General features: G+C 41.9%; 1 protein-coding gene across 1 annotated transcript; it reads left to right on the forward strand.

Annotated features, from left to right (window-relative positions):
• Positions 1–11,498: 11,498 nt before the first annotated feature.
• Positions 11,499–18,498, forward strand: LOC310704614 (uncharacterized protein). Its single transcript, XM_083498263.1, has 4 exons — positions 11,499–11,703; positions 12,540–12,608; positions 15,236–15,388; positions 18,410–18,498. Exons 1-4 carry the CDS (start codon positions 11,606–11,608, stop codon positions 18,489–18,491), a joined length of 402 nt encoding a protein of 133 aa, XP_083354389.1. The 5' UTR covers positions 11,499–11,605; the 3' UTR covers positions 18,492–18,498.
• The last annotated feature ends 1,435 nt before the right edge of the window (positions 18,499–19,933 follow it).

Here is a 19,933-nt window from a genome sequence, read left to right on the forward strand (position 1 = left end):
AAAGTTATATTGGTATGCCAAAACCAAACTCCATTCAGGAGTGGGGCTACTGCAGACTGAGCCAGTCAAAGCCTGGCAGAAGGAAAACAAGCCTTTAAATTGTTTGACTTACAGCACATCTTTTGAGCTCCGAGGCGACCAAGCCCTTACCCCAAGTAAATAACTTCACACTGACACGTATTTTTGGTTTAAGTTGTCGGGCAAAATCTAGGCCACAGCTTTATTGATTACAACAAAGTGAGTGGTATTGGCTTAGGCATTGGCAACTGACTATAACTGACTCCTACCTTTCTGGCAGGTAGTCTGGAAGGGTAAACAAACGAGGGAGCCACATCAATGAAGACCAACCGAAGCTCACCCCGGGGTTCCTGTGGTTCTGGCATGGCCCTAGCCCCTCAAGTGGACTTCGGATGAGATCTAGGACCCCCAGATTCCTTTACCAGAATACCCTATTCATGGAGGGGCAGGTGATGGCCGCACCTCCCCTCCCACACACCTCACTAAGCCAATGCCTAACTGCCAAACCTTACAAAGTTGTGACAATTGCTAAGGGGGTAGGCGAAAACCAAGTGGCTAGTGCCAATTTGCCAAAAGGACAAAATTCCTACCCGGCCCCTGTTCCAAAACAGGCAACCAAACAGGCAAAGCAAGTGTCTTGGCCATGTCATGCTGCCACTTTTAAAGGCCCCCCCAATCACACCACCTGCCTCGGATTGGCTCAAATGGCCTGGTGTGATTGTACGGCCATAATGACAAGCCTGGGACACGCCCAACACCTACCACCTAGCAGGGGTGTGTGTGTGTGTGTGTGTGTGTGTGTGTGTGTGTGTGTCTCAGGGCCCGAGCACAACCAGGGTCCTCATTAGGATCCAGGCTAAGTCTCTACTACCACCACCACTTTCTGTTCCCCCTGTCATACCTGTGGAACACATTAGGCTTGGCTCAGTGTGTTGGGTTCTGGCTGGGAATGGGGGAGAGATGCTGAACATTCCTGTGGCTGAGTCAGGGGTGAAGGAGTTAAGACAGCATAGCCGGGGTTCACCAGATAAGAAACTGGCTGTCAGCAAAACTTTCTCTCAGTGTAATCGAACTTACATGGTTGAGAGAATAAAATGGGTAGCCCACATCTGCTACCTGAACACATCAAAAGGAAGGGTGGCATGCAAATGGTTTTAACCAAGCAAATGGATCAATTATTCATTTAAAAACAATAGATTTTGCTAATTAAAAACCTTTCGAAAGTTGACTGAGAAATCCATAATAAAGCTAATATAGTCTGAGGAAATGGTTCCTACAGCTATCCCAGAGTGATTAACTGGACACATTCTTATCTGTCACTTAAAAGGAGACTTGGCAATCACGGTGTCTGATTTTGACTCTTTATGAAAAGAATAAAATATAACATATGGTTTGTTTATTTCTCTTTCTCTTGGTAGTTGAGAAGGCAGATGCTTAATGGCAAGACTTTGAGAAAGAGCCTTTCTAAAAGTCACTTTTAGAGTTATCTGTCAATTTGATTTGAGAACGTAAGATGGCCATTCTTCTTAGTATGAAGCCCAGTATTATGATAGAATGAATGCAATTTCTGACATAAGCATTTACATCATTACCTCGGCTTCTTCATAGCTATAGCATATTAGTCAACCAGAAGTCTTGGGAAGATAAATCACTGTCAGCATAGGAGGGAGATGTGATTTATATTCCACTTCCACGTATTTATTTAGAATGGAACTATGAGATTAAACAAAAAGCTAAATTGGCTGTTGACTCAACAAGGGGGAAAAATGAACACTTGTAAATAAATTGTGCTTCACAGACCAGTACTTGGGACATTAAATGTAAGCTCTGCCCCTTTCTCTCCACCAACTAACTGCCAAACAGCATGTAGAAAATAAATTACGAGGGGAGGGGGGAATCACAATTTGCTAATGTTCTCCAAAGGGCTGTGCCAAGTTATGAATAGAGGTTATAATTCTTGTGGCTTGATTTGGCAATAATATGGGAAGTGATGTTTTGCTTAAGATGCAGTCTGATAAAAATGTTAACTTCATTGCTCTGTTATTTTTGTTTTTAAATGCATCCTGTTTTCAAAAGCACGGGACTGCTATCCTATTTCTGGGAATATTCAGTCATTCATCTGTGTATGCAAGAAAAAATTGTTTACTAGGGCCATGTGTTAGAAGCTCTATGCCAGACCTTCCCAGCCATGCAACAAAACACAGTTCACCAGAATGTCCTGTTTCTACATCCTGGCTATGTATGTAAGAACCAGGAAATTGCCAAGTACCAAGTAGGTTAGTGTAATGGGTTTTCCTTGTTGATCAAACGGTGTATGGGGCTGCTCTTTGGTAATCATATAATTTTCAATTAATAAATATATTTTTATAGAGGTATAATCTAGAATTCCCAAGTTCTTTCTGAGTCTGCCCTGAAAAACTCAGACACACCTAATAAATCATGACAATAACATCACCTAACCTGGTAAAAGCCTGGAATACATAGAACTCAGTTTCCTCATGTATTGGGCTCTAGATACAAATAATTTACTAAGACAATTGAAGCTATTCAGCTCCATAGTCAAATTAACAAAGCTGTTGTTAGGGAAGAAAAAATATAATCTGTGGTTATCATGATCTTTCTCCACAGGAGTAGAGACAGCTTCAGGCTTAAGAACATAAACAGGATTAGACCAGTGGCTCATCTACAGTAGTACGGCATCCTGTTTTCCCGGGGGCCAACCAGGTGCTTATGGGAAGCCCACAAGCAGAAACTGAGGTCCAGTATTCCTGTGGTTTCCAGCACGTAGTATTCAGAAGCTTACTGCCTCTGTCAGTGGATGCTTGACGTAGTGTTCTCTTCTGAGCCATATTCTATTCCAGTGCTTTCTCTAAATGTGGAATTCCATGGTGGCACCATTGCAGAATTGCTTGCTCACTGTGATCTGTCCAGGGTGCTGAATGACTCCCCCCCCCCCCAGTCACTGATTCGTGATCCCGAATGGGACCTGCAACTCTTATCTCTGCATGGCAGGCTTGCATTTAGAGTGCGAACCTTACTTGTGAGTAAGGCACACTGAACTTTCATTTTTATAGGCTTGGTGTGTTGGACAGGCAAGCTGGTAAATAGCCTATTTTCATTTGAGGGACCAAACCTAGAGAGCAATTGGATTAATCCTGGAGCCTTTAGTGGACACAGGTTATATCATTTCCAAAAAAAAACAAATCATGCCAAGTACTATACAGCACAGGGTACAGGTTATTTGCCTGATGTGACATTCCATACAATTTGCTGTTTATTAGGACTTGAGCTAGGGAGAGCTAAATACTCTAGGTAGGTAAAATCTATTAGATGTACTGCAGCAGCTACCCCCTGTCAATAAGATTGTGCTGCTCAACTGGTGGAGACCATTTGTAGCTAATAAGAATCAGTGCATCAAATTGTGTTAAGACTATGATTTGATAAGTCAAATACACCATCAGTGTATCAAACACCTAGCAGACCAAAAAGAAAAACGTAGGTGTTCTTATTGGGGTGAACCTTAAATTCTACAGCTAAGTCAAGACTGAGAGAAAGGAAGGGGGAAAGAGTTAAGGAAACACAAAACAGAGAAAGTAATAGCTAATATCAGTAGCTATTAGCTGTGGTGGCTAAATGAAACATCTTTTTTCAGAGGCAGTATAGCATACAGCCCAACTAAACCTGCGGGGTGGGGTGGCAAGAGGTGGAGAGGGGGCTTAATCTGTTCCCTTCATGCTGTTTCTTTTCTCCACATAGCTTGCAGAAGGCAATTTGTAGTAGAAAAGCAGCATGAGGAGAGCACGTTAAGTCCCCCTTTCCCCTCTTCATGTCAGTCTTCATTTTAGTTTGCAGTGTTCAGTTGTGCATTTTGAAAAACAACCCCCCCCCCCAAAGCCAGGGTTCAGATCCCTGCGGCTAAGCTTCATGTATAGCCTGACCTTCAGGGTCAATTGCTCAAGAACATCGGATTGGGTCTCATTTTCATGCCCTGTTTCACCTTCCAGAAGCATCTGGCTGTTACCTGTATGCAGGCAGATGCAGAAAGGTGGACCTTTGACCCGATCCATCAGGGCTCTTCTTTTGTTCCCAAGCTCTTATTCAGGGTTTGATAAGGGGTTTAAAGGATGAAATAATCTAGCCACAACTAAATTGTGCCTTCTTGTGAGACCCTATGTTTCCCCATAGCATTGTGAAGTACTGGTGGCTTGCCAAATAATCTCTTGATTTGCTATCAGTTCATTCATGTATCTTTAAACATCACACCCTTGTTGTTATACAGAATGGGGCACCTCATGCCTTGCTTACAATATTCAAATAATAAAAACATTGCTGCTTTGCTTTCTTCAGTAGTCCTTCTTCCACAAACATCTTAAACGGTTATAACAAGAAACTATTGCCAATTCACCAGAAAGAAGATTTGAGAGCCTATGGTTGTGGGTAAACAGGTTAAACTTATTCAATATAATGAATTAATTATCTAGAATAACTGGAAGAGTACAGGGTGGAGCTGACAAACAGCCCAGTTTCTTCCTCTTTCCCATTGAATGATGACATTGTCACTTTCTCTCTTTTTCTTTTTAGTCTTTTTTGCATTTAAAAAAAATTACAGAGAAAGCATATATTAAACACTACATCCAAATATTCAAAACTAAAAAGAAAAAAAATACAAAACCAAATATATATATAACAGGAGGGGGGAGAATTTTTTTTTTTAAATGAAAGATTGGTGAAGTACACCAAATTATTCAAAGGATACAAACATTGATTTGATTATTCTATATGGCAAGTTACCAGAAAGAGACTGCATTTGTACTCCTTCCTTCCTTCCTTCCTTCCTTCCTTCCTTCCTTCCTTCCTTCCTTTCTTTCTTTCTTTCTTTCTTTCTTTCTTTCTTTCTTTCTTTCTTTCTTTCCAGTCACTTTCTTTCTGTTCTGGAGAACTGGTTTGAATCCTTTCTATGTTGGATGACTTCCCTCTATCCCTTTGCAGTTTCAATACTTTCCTTAAGTAACGAGTATTCTGTATTCATTTATTAAAATCAGTTTTCCCCATATCACTTGAAATTAATCTAAGTACAACCAAGTATTATTTTTGGAACCATATTTTATCAGGTAGTTTTTGAAGCAACCCCATTCTTTTTTTACCTTATCGCCTGAGTGGTTTCTTATTAGGTCAGTCATTTTGGCTAGTTTGAGTTACTCGCACAACTTTAATTGCCACTCATCTTTTTTTGGTGTTAACTCGCTTTTCCAATATTTCACTGTTAGCACTCTATTGTCGCATAGAGAAACACTCTTTTATTTTCATTGACATTGTCGCTTTCTTTGCCCAGCTAAACAAACTCTCCTCTTTTTTCTGGGTGAGGAAGATATGGCAAAGGAGATCACCATCTGAGGCCATTCTTCATGCGCCTCTTCCATGAGAGGTCCAGAGGGTGACAACACAAGAATGGGCCTTTTCTGAAGTGGCTCCCTGTTTGTGGAACGCTCTTCCCGGGGAAGTTCGCCTGGCACCTTCATTATACGCCTTTAGGTGCCAGGCAAAAATGTAGTTCAGATTGTAATAGTAATAATAATCCTGCTCTAGAGTAAATGCTTAGTGGATTCTAGCAAAATAAAACAAACAAAACACCAACCTCAATTTTTTATTAATTCTCATTTTTGAATGAGCTCAATACACTAATTCATTTTTCTAAAAGTGCCAGGCCCGACAAAGCTGATTTGTGCACGTGTTGCTATTTTACAAAAACCAAATTAAGCTTCTTAATTATAATTAAAACAGAATCACATGGATGCTTATTAATTTCAAGTGAACCGTATTTAAATATTGCAAATGATAAGGGCAATGTTTTGTAAATGTTTCAGTTTCCTTTTATGGTTTTTAACAGGAGATGCATTTTAATATTTTCTACTTGAAACAGCTATTTAATTCTTTTAAATAAATGTTTACTGTAAATATATTTGGATTTGAAATATGCATTCTGCTATTCAAGACCCATCAGCTACTCTTCAGAAATATCTCAACATTCTCATGGCATCAATTATGTTCCCTTACATTATCATATTGCAGTAATAGTGCATTCAGTTCAGTGAATAGCATGGAAACAATCCGTTACTTCTACTGCAGGCTATACTATAGTATATACTTCATATACTATACTTATTCTGTACCTTAACAAATAGATACATTTCATAAAATGTAGCTATATTATATATGGAATTCTTGCAACAGCACTGACTGTTTGCATGGCTGGTAATAGTGATATGCATCACAAATCCAATAACAGTAGACACAAATTCAAATGTCAGTTAATAAGGCAGTGTAGGTTCTCAATATCTTCTGCCTAGCATTCCTTGAAGAAATATTGAAATTTATTTTAATTGCCTTGTCAGTTGTTTTTCCAAGAGGATATTGGAAGTATTTATGCCTTTCCTGCAAACAAATGTCCTTAAACAGTTTGAAAAAGAATACTCCCACTGTTTAGATGCAGCTTCTGCCCTCTCTGATGTTATTCAGATGCACAATTGCCAGCACACACACAAAAAGGACCCGAGATGCAAAAATTAAGCGCTAAATTATGGTTATATTTATTAAATGTAGCAAAATCAGAATATCTGGAAAACCAATCAACCAGATTTAACCAAATCGTGGAAGTCTGGTCAAGTGGGTATATGTAATAAGGAAATATATAATCCCTTCCATCTCCTGGGCATGTTTACAGTTGCAACCTGTGGCCATGGGATCAAGGTTTGGAAAAAAATTCTGTCTCCTATGTGAACCTTGTGTATATGAACCTAGCATTGCCCCTCGGTGTTAGGGACTGGGCAGAGGAGGAATGGTGGAGACTGCCTCCCCGTCCTGACCCTTCCAGGGAGGAAGACCATTTAGATTTATGGTCTTGAGGGAGATTTGTGGTTTGAGGGAGGTAGCACCTCAGAGGCAGATGAAGGAAAAGCTGGGAAATCATGGGAGAGCCAGAACAACACCCAGCTGATACGTTGTGATTAGAAAGCATTCCAGACCCTCCATCTCCCAGAACCTGGAGCCTTAAAAGTAGGAGAGCAAAGAGCTCAAAGACAGAGGGCATGTAGCATCACCCATAGAGGAGATGATGAGAATGGCGAATGAGGAAGTGGGAGAGACAGGGGTGGAGATTCACTCAGGACAATACCATTATCCAAGAGGCTGTGGTATGTAAAACTGCAGTCAAGTACAACATTCCTACAGTGGACATATTAGGGGATGTTTTGTACCACTCAGGAGAAGACTTTCTGTTTCCTCCTGAGCTGGGACAGGCTTCCACTACATGTGACTTGAAGAGGGTGTGGTCTGTTGCACTAGCATGGAGGAGCACATGGCCTCCATGCTCTGACCAGTGTGTGTTTTTCCATTTTGTATGTTGCTGTATGTTTGGAGAAGTGACTGCTTAGTTGCAGTCACTTGGGACTAACTTATTTATGGAATAGTTCTAGTTGTTATGTAAGGTAAGCCTGCCTTCAGGGATATGACTGTGAACCTGAATGAATCTGTGAGTAAACTACTTTTATATTAACATTAATCTTGTGTTTATTCTTTTTAAGAGGGATTAGAAGAGATTTTACCAGGAAGGAATCTTTAATAGTAAGACTCAGATGAGTCAGCAACAAGCTGATCGCTGCGTAATTTAAAAGGGGGGGATATTTGGAACTCTGCTAGAATATGGAACTTGCTAGTGCAAGTTATGAAGGATATGATTAAATAATATATCCTCTCCTGCCTCTCTAATTATCCCCACAGAGGCTGGGTTCTATAGCCACTCTCTGTAAAGATTAAAATAAAAATGGACGGTAAGAAACTTTCCCTTGTCTTTATACTTTCCTGGGCAACCAACTGGGAGCAGCTGATAGCATCCTGACACTGGGTGAACACTGGATTGGGTGAACACTGAAAAAGCATCAGTGCTTTTTTTCCTGGGGGGACGCAGGGGTATGCATACACCTAAACATTTTGTGAATTTTTGTACTTTTGTCCATAAAGGTAAAGGTAAAGGGACCCCTGACCATTAGGTCCAGTCGTGACCGACTCTGGGGTTGCGCCGCTCATCTCGCTCTATAGGCCATGGGAGACGGCGTTTGTCTGCAGACAGCTTCCAGGTCATGTGGCCAGCATGACTAAGCCACTTCTGGAGAACCAGAGCAGTGCACAGAAATGCCGTTCACCTTTCCGCTGGAGCGCTACCTATTTATCTACTTGCACTTTGATGTGCTTTCAAACTGCTAGGTTGGCAGGAGCTGGGACCGAGCAACGGGAGCTCACCCCGTTGCGGGGATTCAAACCGCCGACCTTCTGATCAGCAAATCCTAGGCTCTGTGTTTTAACCCACAGCGCCACCCACGTCCCTTCTACTTTTGTCCATATACTGTCTCTATTTTCCCTGATTCGAACTATAAAATGGTGAATTTCTTGAGTCAAAATGGAGTACCCCTAAACATTTTTTTTTATAGAAAAAAGCACTGGATAGCATAGTCTAAAGGACACCCCCAAGGGTACCCTAAGCCAATGACAATGAGAAGTGACTAAAGAACAGTCCTCACCTTTAACGCAATAGTGCCTCAGGTGTTCAACAGCCAATTTCTTAAAATTCTCTCATCAAATGGCCAAATAACAAATACCCACATATGCCACTCTTCTAAACCAATTAGAATCACCCAGCAGTGCGAAGGAGGTGAAAAAGAAGAACTCCAAAGGCCAATCAGGGATTCCTTGCAAACTTCCAGTGAGTCAACTAGCGAAGCCCACATAGTGAGGGGAGAGTGCTTCAGGAAGGAAGAAGAGCTGGGGGCAGGAAGAGCTGGCTTCAGAAGGCTGATACCACTCCTTATTTGGACTAGCCAACCTCTTATGTCTCTAGGGAACTCCTACCCTTGGAGTAACCACTTGGGTCTTCTCTGTAAGAGGAATGTGCGTAGCACAATTTGAGAGTGGGAGTTGCACTTCTGTCATGCTGTGCTCTGGAAATGTCTAAACTTTAAAACACTGTTGAGTTAGCAGCCTCACAGAACCTACCATGCACGTTCAAGTACACATAGAAAACTCCTCTTTGGGGGGGGGGACAAGTAGTTTCATCCCATACACAAACAGCAAAATTTGGCATTGTGTGATAGGAGTTACTTGGGTGGGAAAGGTTCATGCCTCCTTGGTGGAGGGGGGGGCACTAGTTTATAAATAAAATTTGAAATGGGTCTACTTATTTCACAAAAGTTATTTTTGCTTCCTTGGTATCACAGCAGCTCGTGGCTTCCACAACATGTCAACATGAGTGCAATTTCCCTGTACATAGATAAATTTCTAATAGTGGATGATGGCGATGATGATGATGTTGATTTTCTTAAATTGCAAACTGCTTTGCAACTGCTTTGCATGTGCATTATTTATTTGATACATCTGAATCATAATTAAATCTTTAACACCCATGACTCAAGTTTCTCGGAGCACGGTGAGGATTTCACAGTGCAAGCAGAGCCTTTCTGCCTTGCCAAAAGGGGACTTGGGATGCATGCTGCAGCATACTGTTTTGATTTCGTTCCAGCCCAAGCCATATTTACACGGTTCTGTCAATTTGTTAATATTGTTTGTGCCACAAGACAATCACCCTTGATTTCCAGATACGTGCAATTTTCGCTGTGGCTGCGATAATAAAAATTGTGTAATTTGGACAGTGTCCTCAAGCTGTTCTTCTCTCTCCTCCTGAATGAGATCCCTGTGCTGTCTTGGAATGGCAGAATAGCAAAGCTTAAACTAGAATATACTGCTGCCATAACCAGGTTGTAAGGCAGAGGATTGTAGCCAGTCTTAGCTTCCATTTCAATGTACACCCATTGAAATTAATAGGCAAGGCTATGTCATTGATCCCAGATGTGTCCTATTTAGCTGTTTAACAAAGAACCCGAAGAAGTACCAGAAAAAGTTATTTTGTAACCAGTTGTGAACAGTGTGAATTATGCTTTTGAAAGAAATGTTTTGAGACACTATCCATGATCTTGGAGCCTGTGCTGGAAAAACATGAACTCAAACTTGCTAAGCAAACTTGAATTCCTGAACGGTGAGAGTAGCCAGAGATATAAGCTCAAGAGGAAGGAGAGAGAGGAGTGTTGATATATAGACTAAGGGAGCAATCCTATACACAAGAAGCTGGCATAAAGTAAAGGTAAAGGGACCCCTGACCATTAGGTCCCGTCATGACCAACTCTGGAGCTGCGGTGCTCATCTCGCTTTATTGGCTGAGGGAGTCGGCGTACAGCTTCCGGGTCATGTGGCCAGCATGACTAAGCCACTTCTGGCGAACCAGAACAGCACACGGAAACGCCGTTTACCTTCCCGCCGGAGCAGAACCGATTTATCTACTTGCACTTTGACGTTCTTTCGAACTGCTAGGTTGGCAGGAGCAGGGACCGAGCAAAAGGAGCTCACTCCGTCACAGGGATTCGAACCGCCGACCTTCTGATCGGCAAGCCCTAGGCTCTGTTTTACTGTGAGTTTAAACCACGTCACCCGCATCCCTAGGCATAAAGTAAGATGGTGTAAATTAAACAGGAATAAAATTACACCAGATCCAAACTCCATTCAGCATTGGGGCTAACTGCTAGCTGAGCCAGCCTAAGTCTGGTAGAGGGAAATAAGGCTTTAAAATTGTGTCTGGGTTAATTTATGTCTAGTTGCTAGGTTACATGACCAGAAAAGACTTAGGAGCCAGCTTCAGTCCTACCTCTCTGGTAGTGCCCCCATGCCTCCAGAATGTCCCCTTTCAGGGCTTTAAAAGGTAAAGGACCCCTGACAGTTAAGTCCAGTAGTGAATGTCTCTGGGGTTGCAGCGTTCATCTCACTTTACTGGCGGAGGGAGCCGACGTTTGCCCACAGACAGTTTTTCCGGGTCATGTGGCCAGCATGACTAAGCCGCTTCTAGCGAACCAGAGCAGTGCATGGAAATGCCGTTTACCTTCCCACCGGTACGGTACCTATTTATCTACTTGCACTTTGACGTACTTTCGAACTGCTAGGTTGGCAGGAGCAGGGACCGAATAACAGGAGCTCACCCCATCATGGGGATTTGAACCGCCAACCTTCTGATCGGCAATCCCCAGGCTCAGTGGTTTAGACCACAGCGCCACCCACGTCCCTGAGGGCTTTCAGGGCTTTGGCTAGGTTAAAATTCACCGGGCTTTATTCAGGCAGCTGGGTCCTAGCTGAGCTGGCATGGGGAGAGATATCCTGGCGTATATTTGGCTGTGCTCAGGATGAGGCTGTTAATTCTTCATAGGCCAGATGAGTCAGGAACCTCCTAATCCAGTCAGAGTTCTGCTGAATCTGAACTTACATATACTGGTTTGTTTTGCTTTAGAATTGCTCTCTGAGATGGGAAGTGGGGGTATCATATTTATTTATTTTTTGCATTGATATTATGATTGGGACAAAGAGGAGCGGAATTTAGCAATTAATTAAGTATATATAAATAGAATCTTACCTTTGCATCAATTTTTACTTATTTTGCATGTTCTAATCACTCCTGTTCTTTTCTTTTTTCTTTGTCAAAGTGGGGCTCTGTTCTAGTATGGCTCACTTGAAACTAGTTGCCTTCTTGTCCCTGGGAAAGTTGAGCCTTGCAACAGTGCTGGGAATCCCAAATTCTAAGGAAAGGCTCTTACTCAGGTAAGGCCTTTCAATCTCTGACATTAATCAGGTAGGGGATTAAAGGATTTCTTACCCATTAATTTCAAATACCCATCTTTTTATAGTAAGTAGAATAAGGATAAAAATAACTGGCTTCTCTCCCCCCCCCCCTTAAATGCAGAGGTTGATCATGCTAGTAGGACCAAAGCAGTGTTGTGGACAAGAGTTTTGGGGAGCAGAAATGGGAAATTTATGTTCAGGTGCCATCAAACCACATGATGTCATCGGGCAAATCAATATACTGCAACTGAACCTAATTATGAAGACAAAGGGGATATGATTATAAATTTTGTACATGGAAAGCTGTCACTGAAGCAATCAATACACTTGTCATTTAACAGATTCTATTTATTTGTTTTAAAAAATGGGGGGTTTCAGCCCACACTTACAAAACAAAATAAAATAAGTGTAAGCCACACAAGGCTGTAATGGCTTCAGGTCAACAGATAATAATTAGTCCCAGAATTATTGTTTCCAGTGTTGGGAATATCTGTAAGAGAATACAGTATTTGGATTTGTGTGTGAGAGAGAATCTGAAGTTTATATTATAGGGTTTTTGGTTGAATGAAAATTCACTTAAAGCAAAAATTCAAGGTGCATTTTGTAATCCTTTTGGGAGCAAACCATATGAGAATTTTCACAGCATTTCACAAGAGGGTTTTTGTTTTTTGGGTTGTTGTTTTTTTTGATCCTGCAAAGGTGTGTAGAACCCAAACTTAAAATGGGTGGAGGGATTCGACTGACAGAGTTGACAGATTTATCCACACAGAAGTCTTCAATTAACCAGACTCTTATGTACTTTCTGTTGTCTGCAGTATGTCTCACAGTGGGCTTAGAGTCATCACCAAAATGTCTCCTAAAGCTACATCCAAAGTTAATTTGAGGTACGTATTCAGAAGGAATGTTTGATGAATTTGGTGAGAGGGCAAAATAATGTTGCTATGGATGGGATTGTGGATCTCTGCATCCCTAGGCTGTCACCAGATCATGCATGAATTAAAATTTGAAATAAATTTGGATCTTTGGCTGAACATCTGATAAACTGTGACAAAAAAAAGTTTACTTGGCTATGAAATTTCTCAGGGAGGTTTCACACGCTTCTTCGTCTGAACTATCCACTACAAAACAGGCTTATTTTCTTTAGTTTGGCACTTTGTGTGTGCACGCATCTCTGAATTTTAATAATGGGTTCATTAAGTGTTTCATTAAGCATAAACAAGAAAAGGCAAAGAAGCAGAATGTCCAATTGTGATTTTGTGGATACAGCATTAATGTCAGATACTATAATATCATCTTAGTGTGCATGATGTAAACATATTGTTTCCCCTCTGAAACAGCTTTCTTCCCATTTTTCATGTCCGCTCAACACATAAATCAAACTTTGCAGTTTATCCATGCCAATATTTAATTATTTTGTGCCATTGTGGTCTTTAATCTGCTTAATCACATATTATTGGTAAATTGATAGGAAATGAACATATTGCAAATGTAGAATAGAAATCAGATCTAGTAATGGAATCTTGTACTTATCACTCAAATGTCAAAATCCATCTTGCTTGTCATTTAAGTAGTGTATGACAAGTGGAAGGAATTCAGGAATGACATCTGTCATTTGGTTAAGCCATCTGGATCTGTTTTACCAATGCAGAAACTCCAACACATTTCTTGTGATGTACAACGGCAGACCTAGATAATACATCTGTTGCTGGACTGCTATACAGAGAGAGATTCAGATCCTATATCTGAATATTGGGGGCGGTGGGGAATTCGCTGTGGTATATGCTTTAACATGCTTAACTAGGAACTGAGAGATCAGGGTTGAAAGCCTCTCTTGGCCATAAAACTCACTGGGCGAACTTGGGCTTTTCAATCATACATGTCTTTAGGCATGAGGTTAAAACATTCCTCTTTACTCAAGCCTATCACTATTAAGCAATCTATGGCCTGTGAAAGTGTGGGAGAGAGGACTGTTATTTCCCCCCCCCTTCAAATTTTTAAATTAATTTTCCAGCAAATTATTCAAACAAACAAACAAACATACATACATCTCAACTGCAATTAAACCAAACTTCATAACATTGTTAAGTGACTTCCTCGTATCCCCCTGGTTGAATTTCCATGTATATCATTTTAACAGTTTTCCAAAACCTAAATTCTTAAAAAATTAACTCAATCACTTAACATCTTTCTTTCTTTACAATTCAACTTTAAACATGTTGGTTCATCACATTACGTATTTAAATCCTAAGCCTATCTGCTGCTTTCCAATTAAGTTAATTTGACATATTTAACTAAATAGTCTTTAAATTTTGTCCATTCCTCCTGGTAATCCTCTTCCTTCTGGTCGCGGACTCTTCCAGTCAGGTTGGCTAGCTCTGAAAAGTTCATCATCTTCATCTGCCAATCTTCCACTGTTGGTACTTCTTGTGTTTTCCATTTCTTAGCTAGTAAAATTCGAGCAGCAGTTGTGGCACACAAAAATAATTTAACATCTTTCTTGGGCAATTCCAGACCTGTTATTCCAAGAAGAAAGGCCTCTGGTTTCTTAATAAATATATATTTCAACATTTTCCCCCCAATTCATTATAAATCTTCTCCCAGAAGTCTTTCACCTTGGGGGAGAGAGGACTGTTATTAACTATTTTATTATTTGTCTGTCAGTTTGCTTTTTATTATGTTCTTATTATGTTTTTATTATTGATGTTCTGTAAGGTGTTTATAATGTTGCACACCACCCTGGGATCTTTTGATAAAGGGTGGTATATCATTTTAAATTATAATAATACTTTATCAGTGGTTTAACTGTAGGCTTCCTGACTGCTTTCCTAATATATTTTTATTGTCCCTCTTCTAATTTTTATTATTTGTAATATTTATGTTGTAACTGTTTTTATTGTATTTTTATGTAAACTGCAGGGTGACCAAGACCGATTCAGGCCCAAAAGGGTTCTGAACTCAGACTGAAATAAGTCTGGGTTATCAGTTTCCTCCAGGAAAACTTATGGTTGCATCTTTATAGAAGACAGAGGTGGCATTCATGAAATCAATTATCAAACTTCTCAAGGGAGAATGCAGAAGATTATTGCATTCCATCGCTGTGATAGGCGACAATAATGTGTCCAAGATAGCTTGGTTCTGAATGAGGATTTGAATTCAGATCCACCTGAGTCCAAAGTCGAACACTCCGCCACTATACCATACAAACTGTGGAATGTGAGATGGTGAATGGAATTCTGTACCCCAGGAGGTATGCTTCGGGCGTGCATACTTAAATGCCCATAGCCTTTCAGTTGTAAAACAAACCTAAACTGGATTACCTCATAAACTGAAATATTATGTGGTTTTAGGCATTTTCCATTTGCCTATTTGAAGCCTTCAAAATGATTCTTCTTACCTCATTTTCCCTGATGCAGATCTAGATAGCAGAGGTGTTGTATCAGCTGAATTGCTTGTACAGATTTCTAAGCCACTTTGAAATCATAGTTTTGTTTACTCTATTCCACTATCTTAGAGATTTCCGGAAACTATGTTTCCTGGGAACCACTCAGGAAAAAAAAAGCTGCAATATCTTTGTATCTGCTAGATTCACCATGAACCAATTGTCTGAGATGGAAGGAAAAATGAATCAGGATGGAAGGAAGACAAGAATGGAAGAGATCAAAAGGTCAGGGGATACTTTTCAACTGAAGTCAGACATGTCCGGAATAGGATATTGCAACTATAAATTAAAATTATTGAGTAAACCTTATCATTTTTTTATGATGCAACTAATTGTGGTTTGTTTGTTTTTTGAAGACAACTAATCCATGTGCTTTGCTGCCCCAGTTAGCACTGAGGCAAAGGGAATCAATTAATAAGGTGAAAATCCCTTTATTCACTGATATGTTTGAAAGCTTTTAGCAATATTGCATTAACCTTGACTTTCAATCCATGCTTTCCTGACACCAGTCTCCTCGAACTGACTTTTAATCAAAGGGGAGGGAAGTTATGCTGTCTAAACCAACAAGAAGAGGCTCATAATCATAGCAATGGTATATCAAGGTGGATTTTCGGAACGCAGTGCACACTTTTTACTAATTAAGTATTAAAAGACTATTAAATATTAATTACAATTAAAAGCTTGGCTGCACCAGCAGCCATTTTTAAGCAATATGTATGTATGGGCCATACTCAGTCTACACAAGCAAGAGGATGGAAGAAGCTGCTATATCTAGAGCAAAAAATTCAAATTGTGCAATATTGCATTGAATTCTTCCATATATATATATTTTTAAAATGATACTACAATTACCGTATTTTTCGCCCTATAGGACGCACCGTCCCATAAGGCGCACCTAGTTTTTTTGGGGGGGGAAATAAAGGGGAAAAAATTATTTCCCCCCCAGGCACGGGGCTGGGGCGGCCCGAGCTTCCGCCGACCCCAGCCCCCAAACAGGCAGCTCTCTGCAAGCCGTGGGAGCCCAGCGCTGGCTCCCGCTGCTTGCGGAGAGGTCCGCGAAGCCTGGACGCGCTGATCTCAGCGCACGCAGGCTTCGGCATGCCAGCAACTCTCCCCAAGCAGCGGGAGCGCTCCCGCTGCTTGCGGAGAGGTCCGCGAAGCCTGGACACGCTGATCTCAGCGCGCGCAGGCTTCGGGATGCCGGCAACTCTCCCCAAGCAGCGGGAGCGCTCCCGCTGCTTGCGGAGAGGTCCGCGAAGCCTGGATGCGCTGATCCCAGCGTGCGCAGGCTTCGGCATGCCGGCAGCTCTCCGCAAGCAGCGGGAGCACTCCCGCTGCTTGTGGAGAGGTCCGCGAAGCCTGGACGTGCTGATCTCAGCGTGCGCAGCCTTCGGCATGCCGGCAACTCTCCCCAAGCAGCGGGAGCGCTCCTGCTGCTTGCGGAGAGGTCCGCGAAGCCTGGACGCGCTGATCTCAGCGCGCGCAGGCTTCGGGATGCCGGCAACTCTCCCCAAGCAGCGGGAGTGCTCCCGCTGCTTGTGGAGAGATCCGCGAAGCCTGGACGCGCTGATCTCAGCGCGCGCAGGCTTCGGCGTGCAGGCAGCTCTCCGCAAGCAGCGGGAGCGCTCCCGCTGCTTGTGGAGAGATCCGCGAAGCCTGGACGCGCTGATCTCAGCGCGCGCAGGCTTCGGCGTGCAGGCAGCTCTCCGCAAGCAGCGGGAGCGCTCCCGCTGCTTGTGGAGAGGTCCGCGAAGCCTGGAGAGTGAGAGGGGTCGGTGCGCACCGACCCCTCTCGCTCTCCAGGCTTCAGCGAAAGCCTGCATTCGCCCCATAGGACGCACACACATTTCCCCTTCATTTTTGGAGGGGAAAAAGTGTGTCCTATAGGGCGAAAAATACGGTACAATACAAAACAAAACAAGAGTACATTAAAAAAAATCAGATTTCCCCCATGGACACATCTGCAAATTGAAGAAACTTTTGTGAACACCACACAAAGAAACTTAACACAGATTGCAACATATTATATGGGTTATGATAGAGTGCTTCTTACAAACCTACTTTCTTCAAGGGAAGAGAGCCCTGTGGCAATAAAGGCCTCTAAGGGGACATGTGTGCCTATGGATGTCATGTCAACAGTGTCATGGGACAAAGGTTCTTGACAGCAGAAGAAGCAGTAAGGCCTACAAGGTCTACACAATCATTCAAGCCTAAGTCTACTAACTGTTAACTGTTAACAGCAAACTGCTAAGTCACTGTGACTTGTGACTCATCTTGGGTGATGACTCATTCTCCCTATAAAAAGTAGCCAGCCTCTCTATGGGCCTCAGTTAGTGCCCGTGTGTCTCATCCAGTGTGTGTGTTGTGTTGTTGCAGAGAGAGTGGCTCCAGGACTCTAGTAAATCAGTAACTAAGACTATGCCTCTGTTAAGAGTCAGATAGCTGCTATGACCTCTCTGTGTACGCTCTTCGACTAAGCTGTCTATGAACAAGTTTATTTTCTTCAGTAAAGTTTTACTAAGTTTATGAAGAAGACTCTGCTTGATTAATTTACCGCTACGCGATAAGCAGCCCCTGATACACCTCATTCCTTGTATTTCCAAATCATGGAGTGAATGGCAATGCTTATGTAGCCAAAATGGCAGCAGATTGAGAATAAAAAACCTACCCCAGGTTTGCATAAGTAAAGAAAAGGTAAAAACGAAACAAAAACCCACATATCCCAAACCCAAAGGAGGCCAACTCTTCCTGCTGCTAAAAAACAAAACAAAACAAAAATCAAAATTGTGTGTGTATGATTCAGTTACACAGGTTTGCTACTATAAAAATCTGTTGGAATCAGAGCTCACATGGCAGACCTCCAAAATCCATTAGGCAGGCAGCTGGCGCAGTGAGTTAGTAGATCTTGATATATGTGGGGGTTGGGGGGGCATTAGACTAATTAATTAATCCATGCAACATCAACAAATTATTGTTCTTTCATCAGATAAGCATCTTTGCTACCAGCACATTCATACACAGAACCAGAGTGTTAGAAGAATCAAAAGGCCATTGGACCTGCAATCCTATGCCCAATGACCTGGGAGGAAACCCCATGAAACTCAATAACTTACTTCTGAGTAGACATGCCTAGGTTTACACTACTGATCACATCTCATCATATGAGATATGGGTTTGTAAACTGGTTTGTTGAGGGAGAGGGAAAAGTAGATGGATGAAATGTTTCCCTTGTCTATTCACTGTTAGGTTTAAAGGCCAACACTTGAGAGGGGATGTTGGGGAATTCCGATGGAAACAGAAGTGGAAGCTGCAATATCCTTTCCACTGAACTGAATGGTGTGAAATAACACAATTGTAACATAATTAATTAGGTAAAAATCCACGACAGCAGACAGCAAGATGAATAGCATAGGTTTTGTCAAAGGCTGAACTGTAGAGGTAGGGAAACATTGCTACGTGGGTCCAAATGAAAATGGCTGCCATCTTACATCCCAACTCTTGAGTGCAGTCAAGACTACATTGCACAGATGCAATGATAAGAGCATCTTTTGCTACTTTGACATTGGCATAGATTACAACCCCCACCCCACCCCACCGTCTGCTAGCCAGAAATAAAAGAGGCCTTCAGGAAAAAACCAAACACATATGTAAAGAAACTATGGGCTTGGGAGCCACAGCAGTGTGGCTCCTTCCCATGCCATGAAGGCCACCTGGAGGAAGCCCATGGTACAGTTTATGAAATGGGCAATGTTTGAATAGCAAAGAATGGCAGTCAGGGATTACATTTGTGTGACTTGGAGCTTCTGATGTGTCGATTGCAGCATGGAGAGAAGCCACAATCCAGTGGCTCCTTCCCATGTTGTGAAGGCATACTCTCCAACATTTCTCTGATGAAAATAGGGACGCCCTATTCCATAATGATAATTTTATTCTTTATACCCCACACATCTTACTGGGTTGTCCCAGTTCCTCTGGGCAGCTTCCAACATATATAAAAAACATAACACAACATTAAACAAAACACCTTCCCTATACAGGATTGCCTTCAGTCAGCTCAGGAGTCGAATAACTCCATACCTTCCAACATTTCTTCAATGAAAATAAGGAAAAGCGGGACATTCTGGGATCAAATCAGAAACTGGGATAGCTTCCCTAAATCAGGGACATCCATGGAAAATAGGGACACTTGGAGGGTCTGTAAAGGGGTCCAGAGATGGGTGGTGGTGATAGGCATGCCCTCCTTAAATAGCATTTTTTTGCAATACAGGATGGAATCCTCACTGGGCTAGAACACAGGATACAAAAGAAGTCATATTACAACCGATGTGATTATGTTGCATCACTTAAATGAGGCAAATGCTGTGCTCAAGAAATCCAATATGCTGCAGCTTTTCTTTTCATTTAAATATTGTATAGACCATTAAAAATGAGAGGGCAGGAAATTAAGAAAATGAGGCTGACGGGGAGAGCTGAACTTTGATCTTGCAAAGGTAGGGATTTATTTTTTGCTTTCTTTGCCAGCCCTACGTCCTGCAACTCAGCAGCTTGTCTGCTTTCTCAATCAGCACTTCTCTGATAACTGCTTTAAAGTGTATGTTTGCTGCACATTCTTTCCCCACGGGACTGGGAGTTCAGAGGGGAAATTCAACCTAAAGAGACTGGGCAAAGCAGCTAAAATGAAAACAATGTGACAAATAGGCAGCAAGCAATTGTCTAACACTGAACTGTATGTTTGCGCACACAGAGCAAAGTGTTGATTAGGCCTGTCCT

This window comes from Podarcis liolepis, assembly GCF_965112155.1.
Source record: "Podarcis liolepis genome assembly, chromosome: 4".
Lineage (NCBI taxonomy): Eukaryota > Metazoa > Chordata > Lepidosauria > Squamata > Lacertidae > Podarcis > Podarcis liolepis.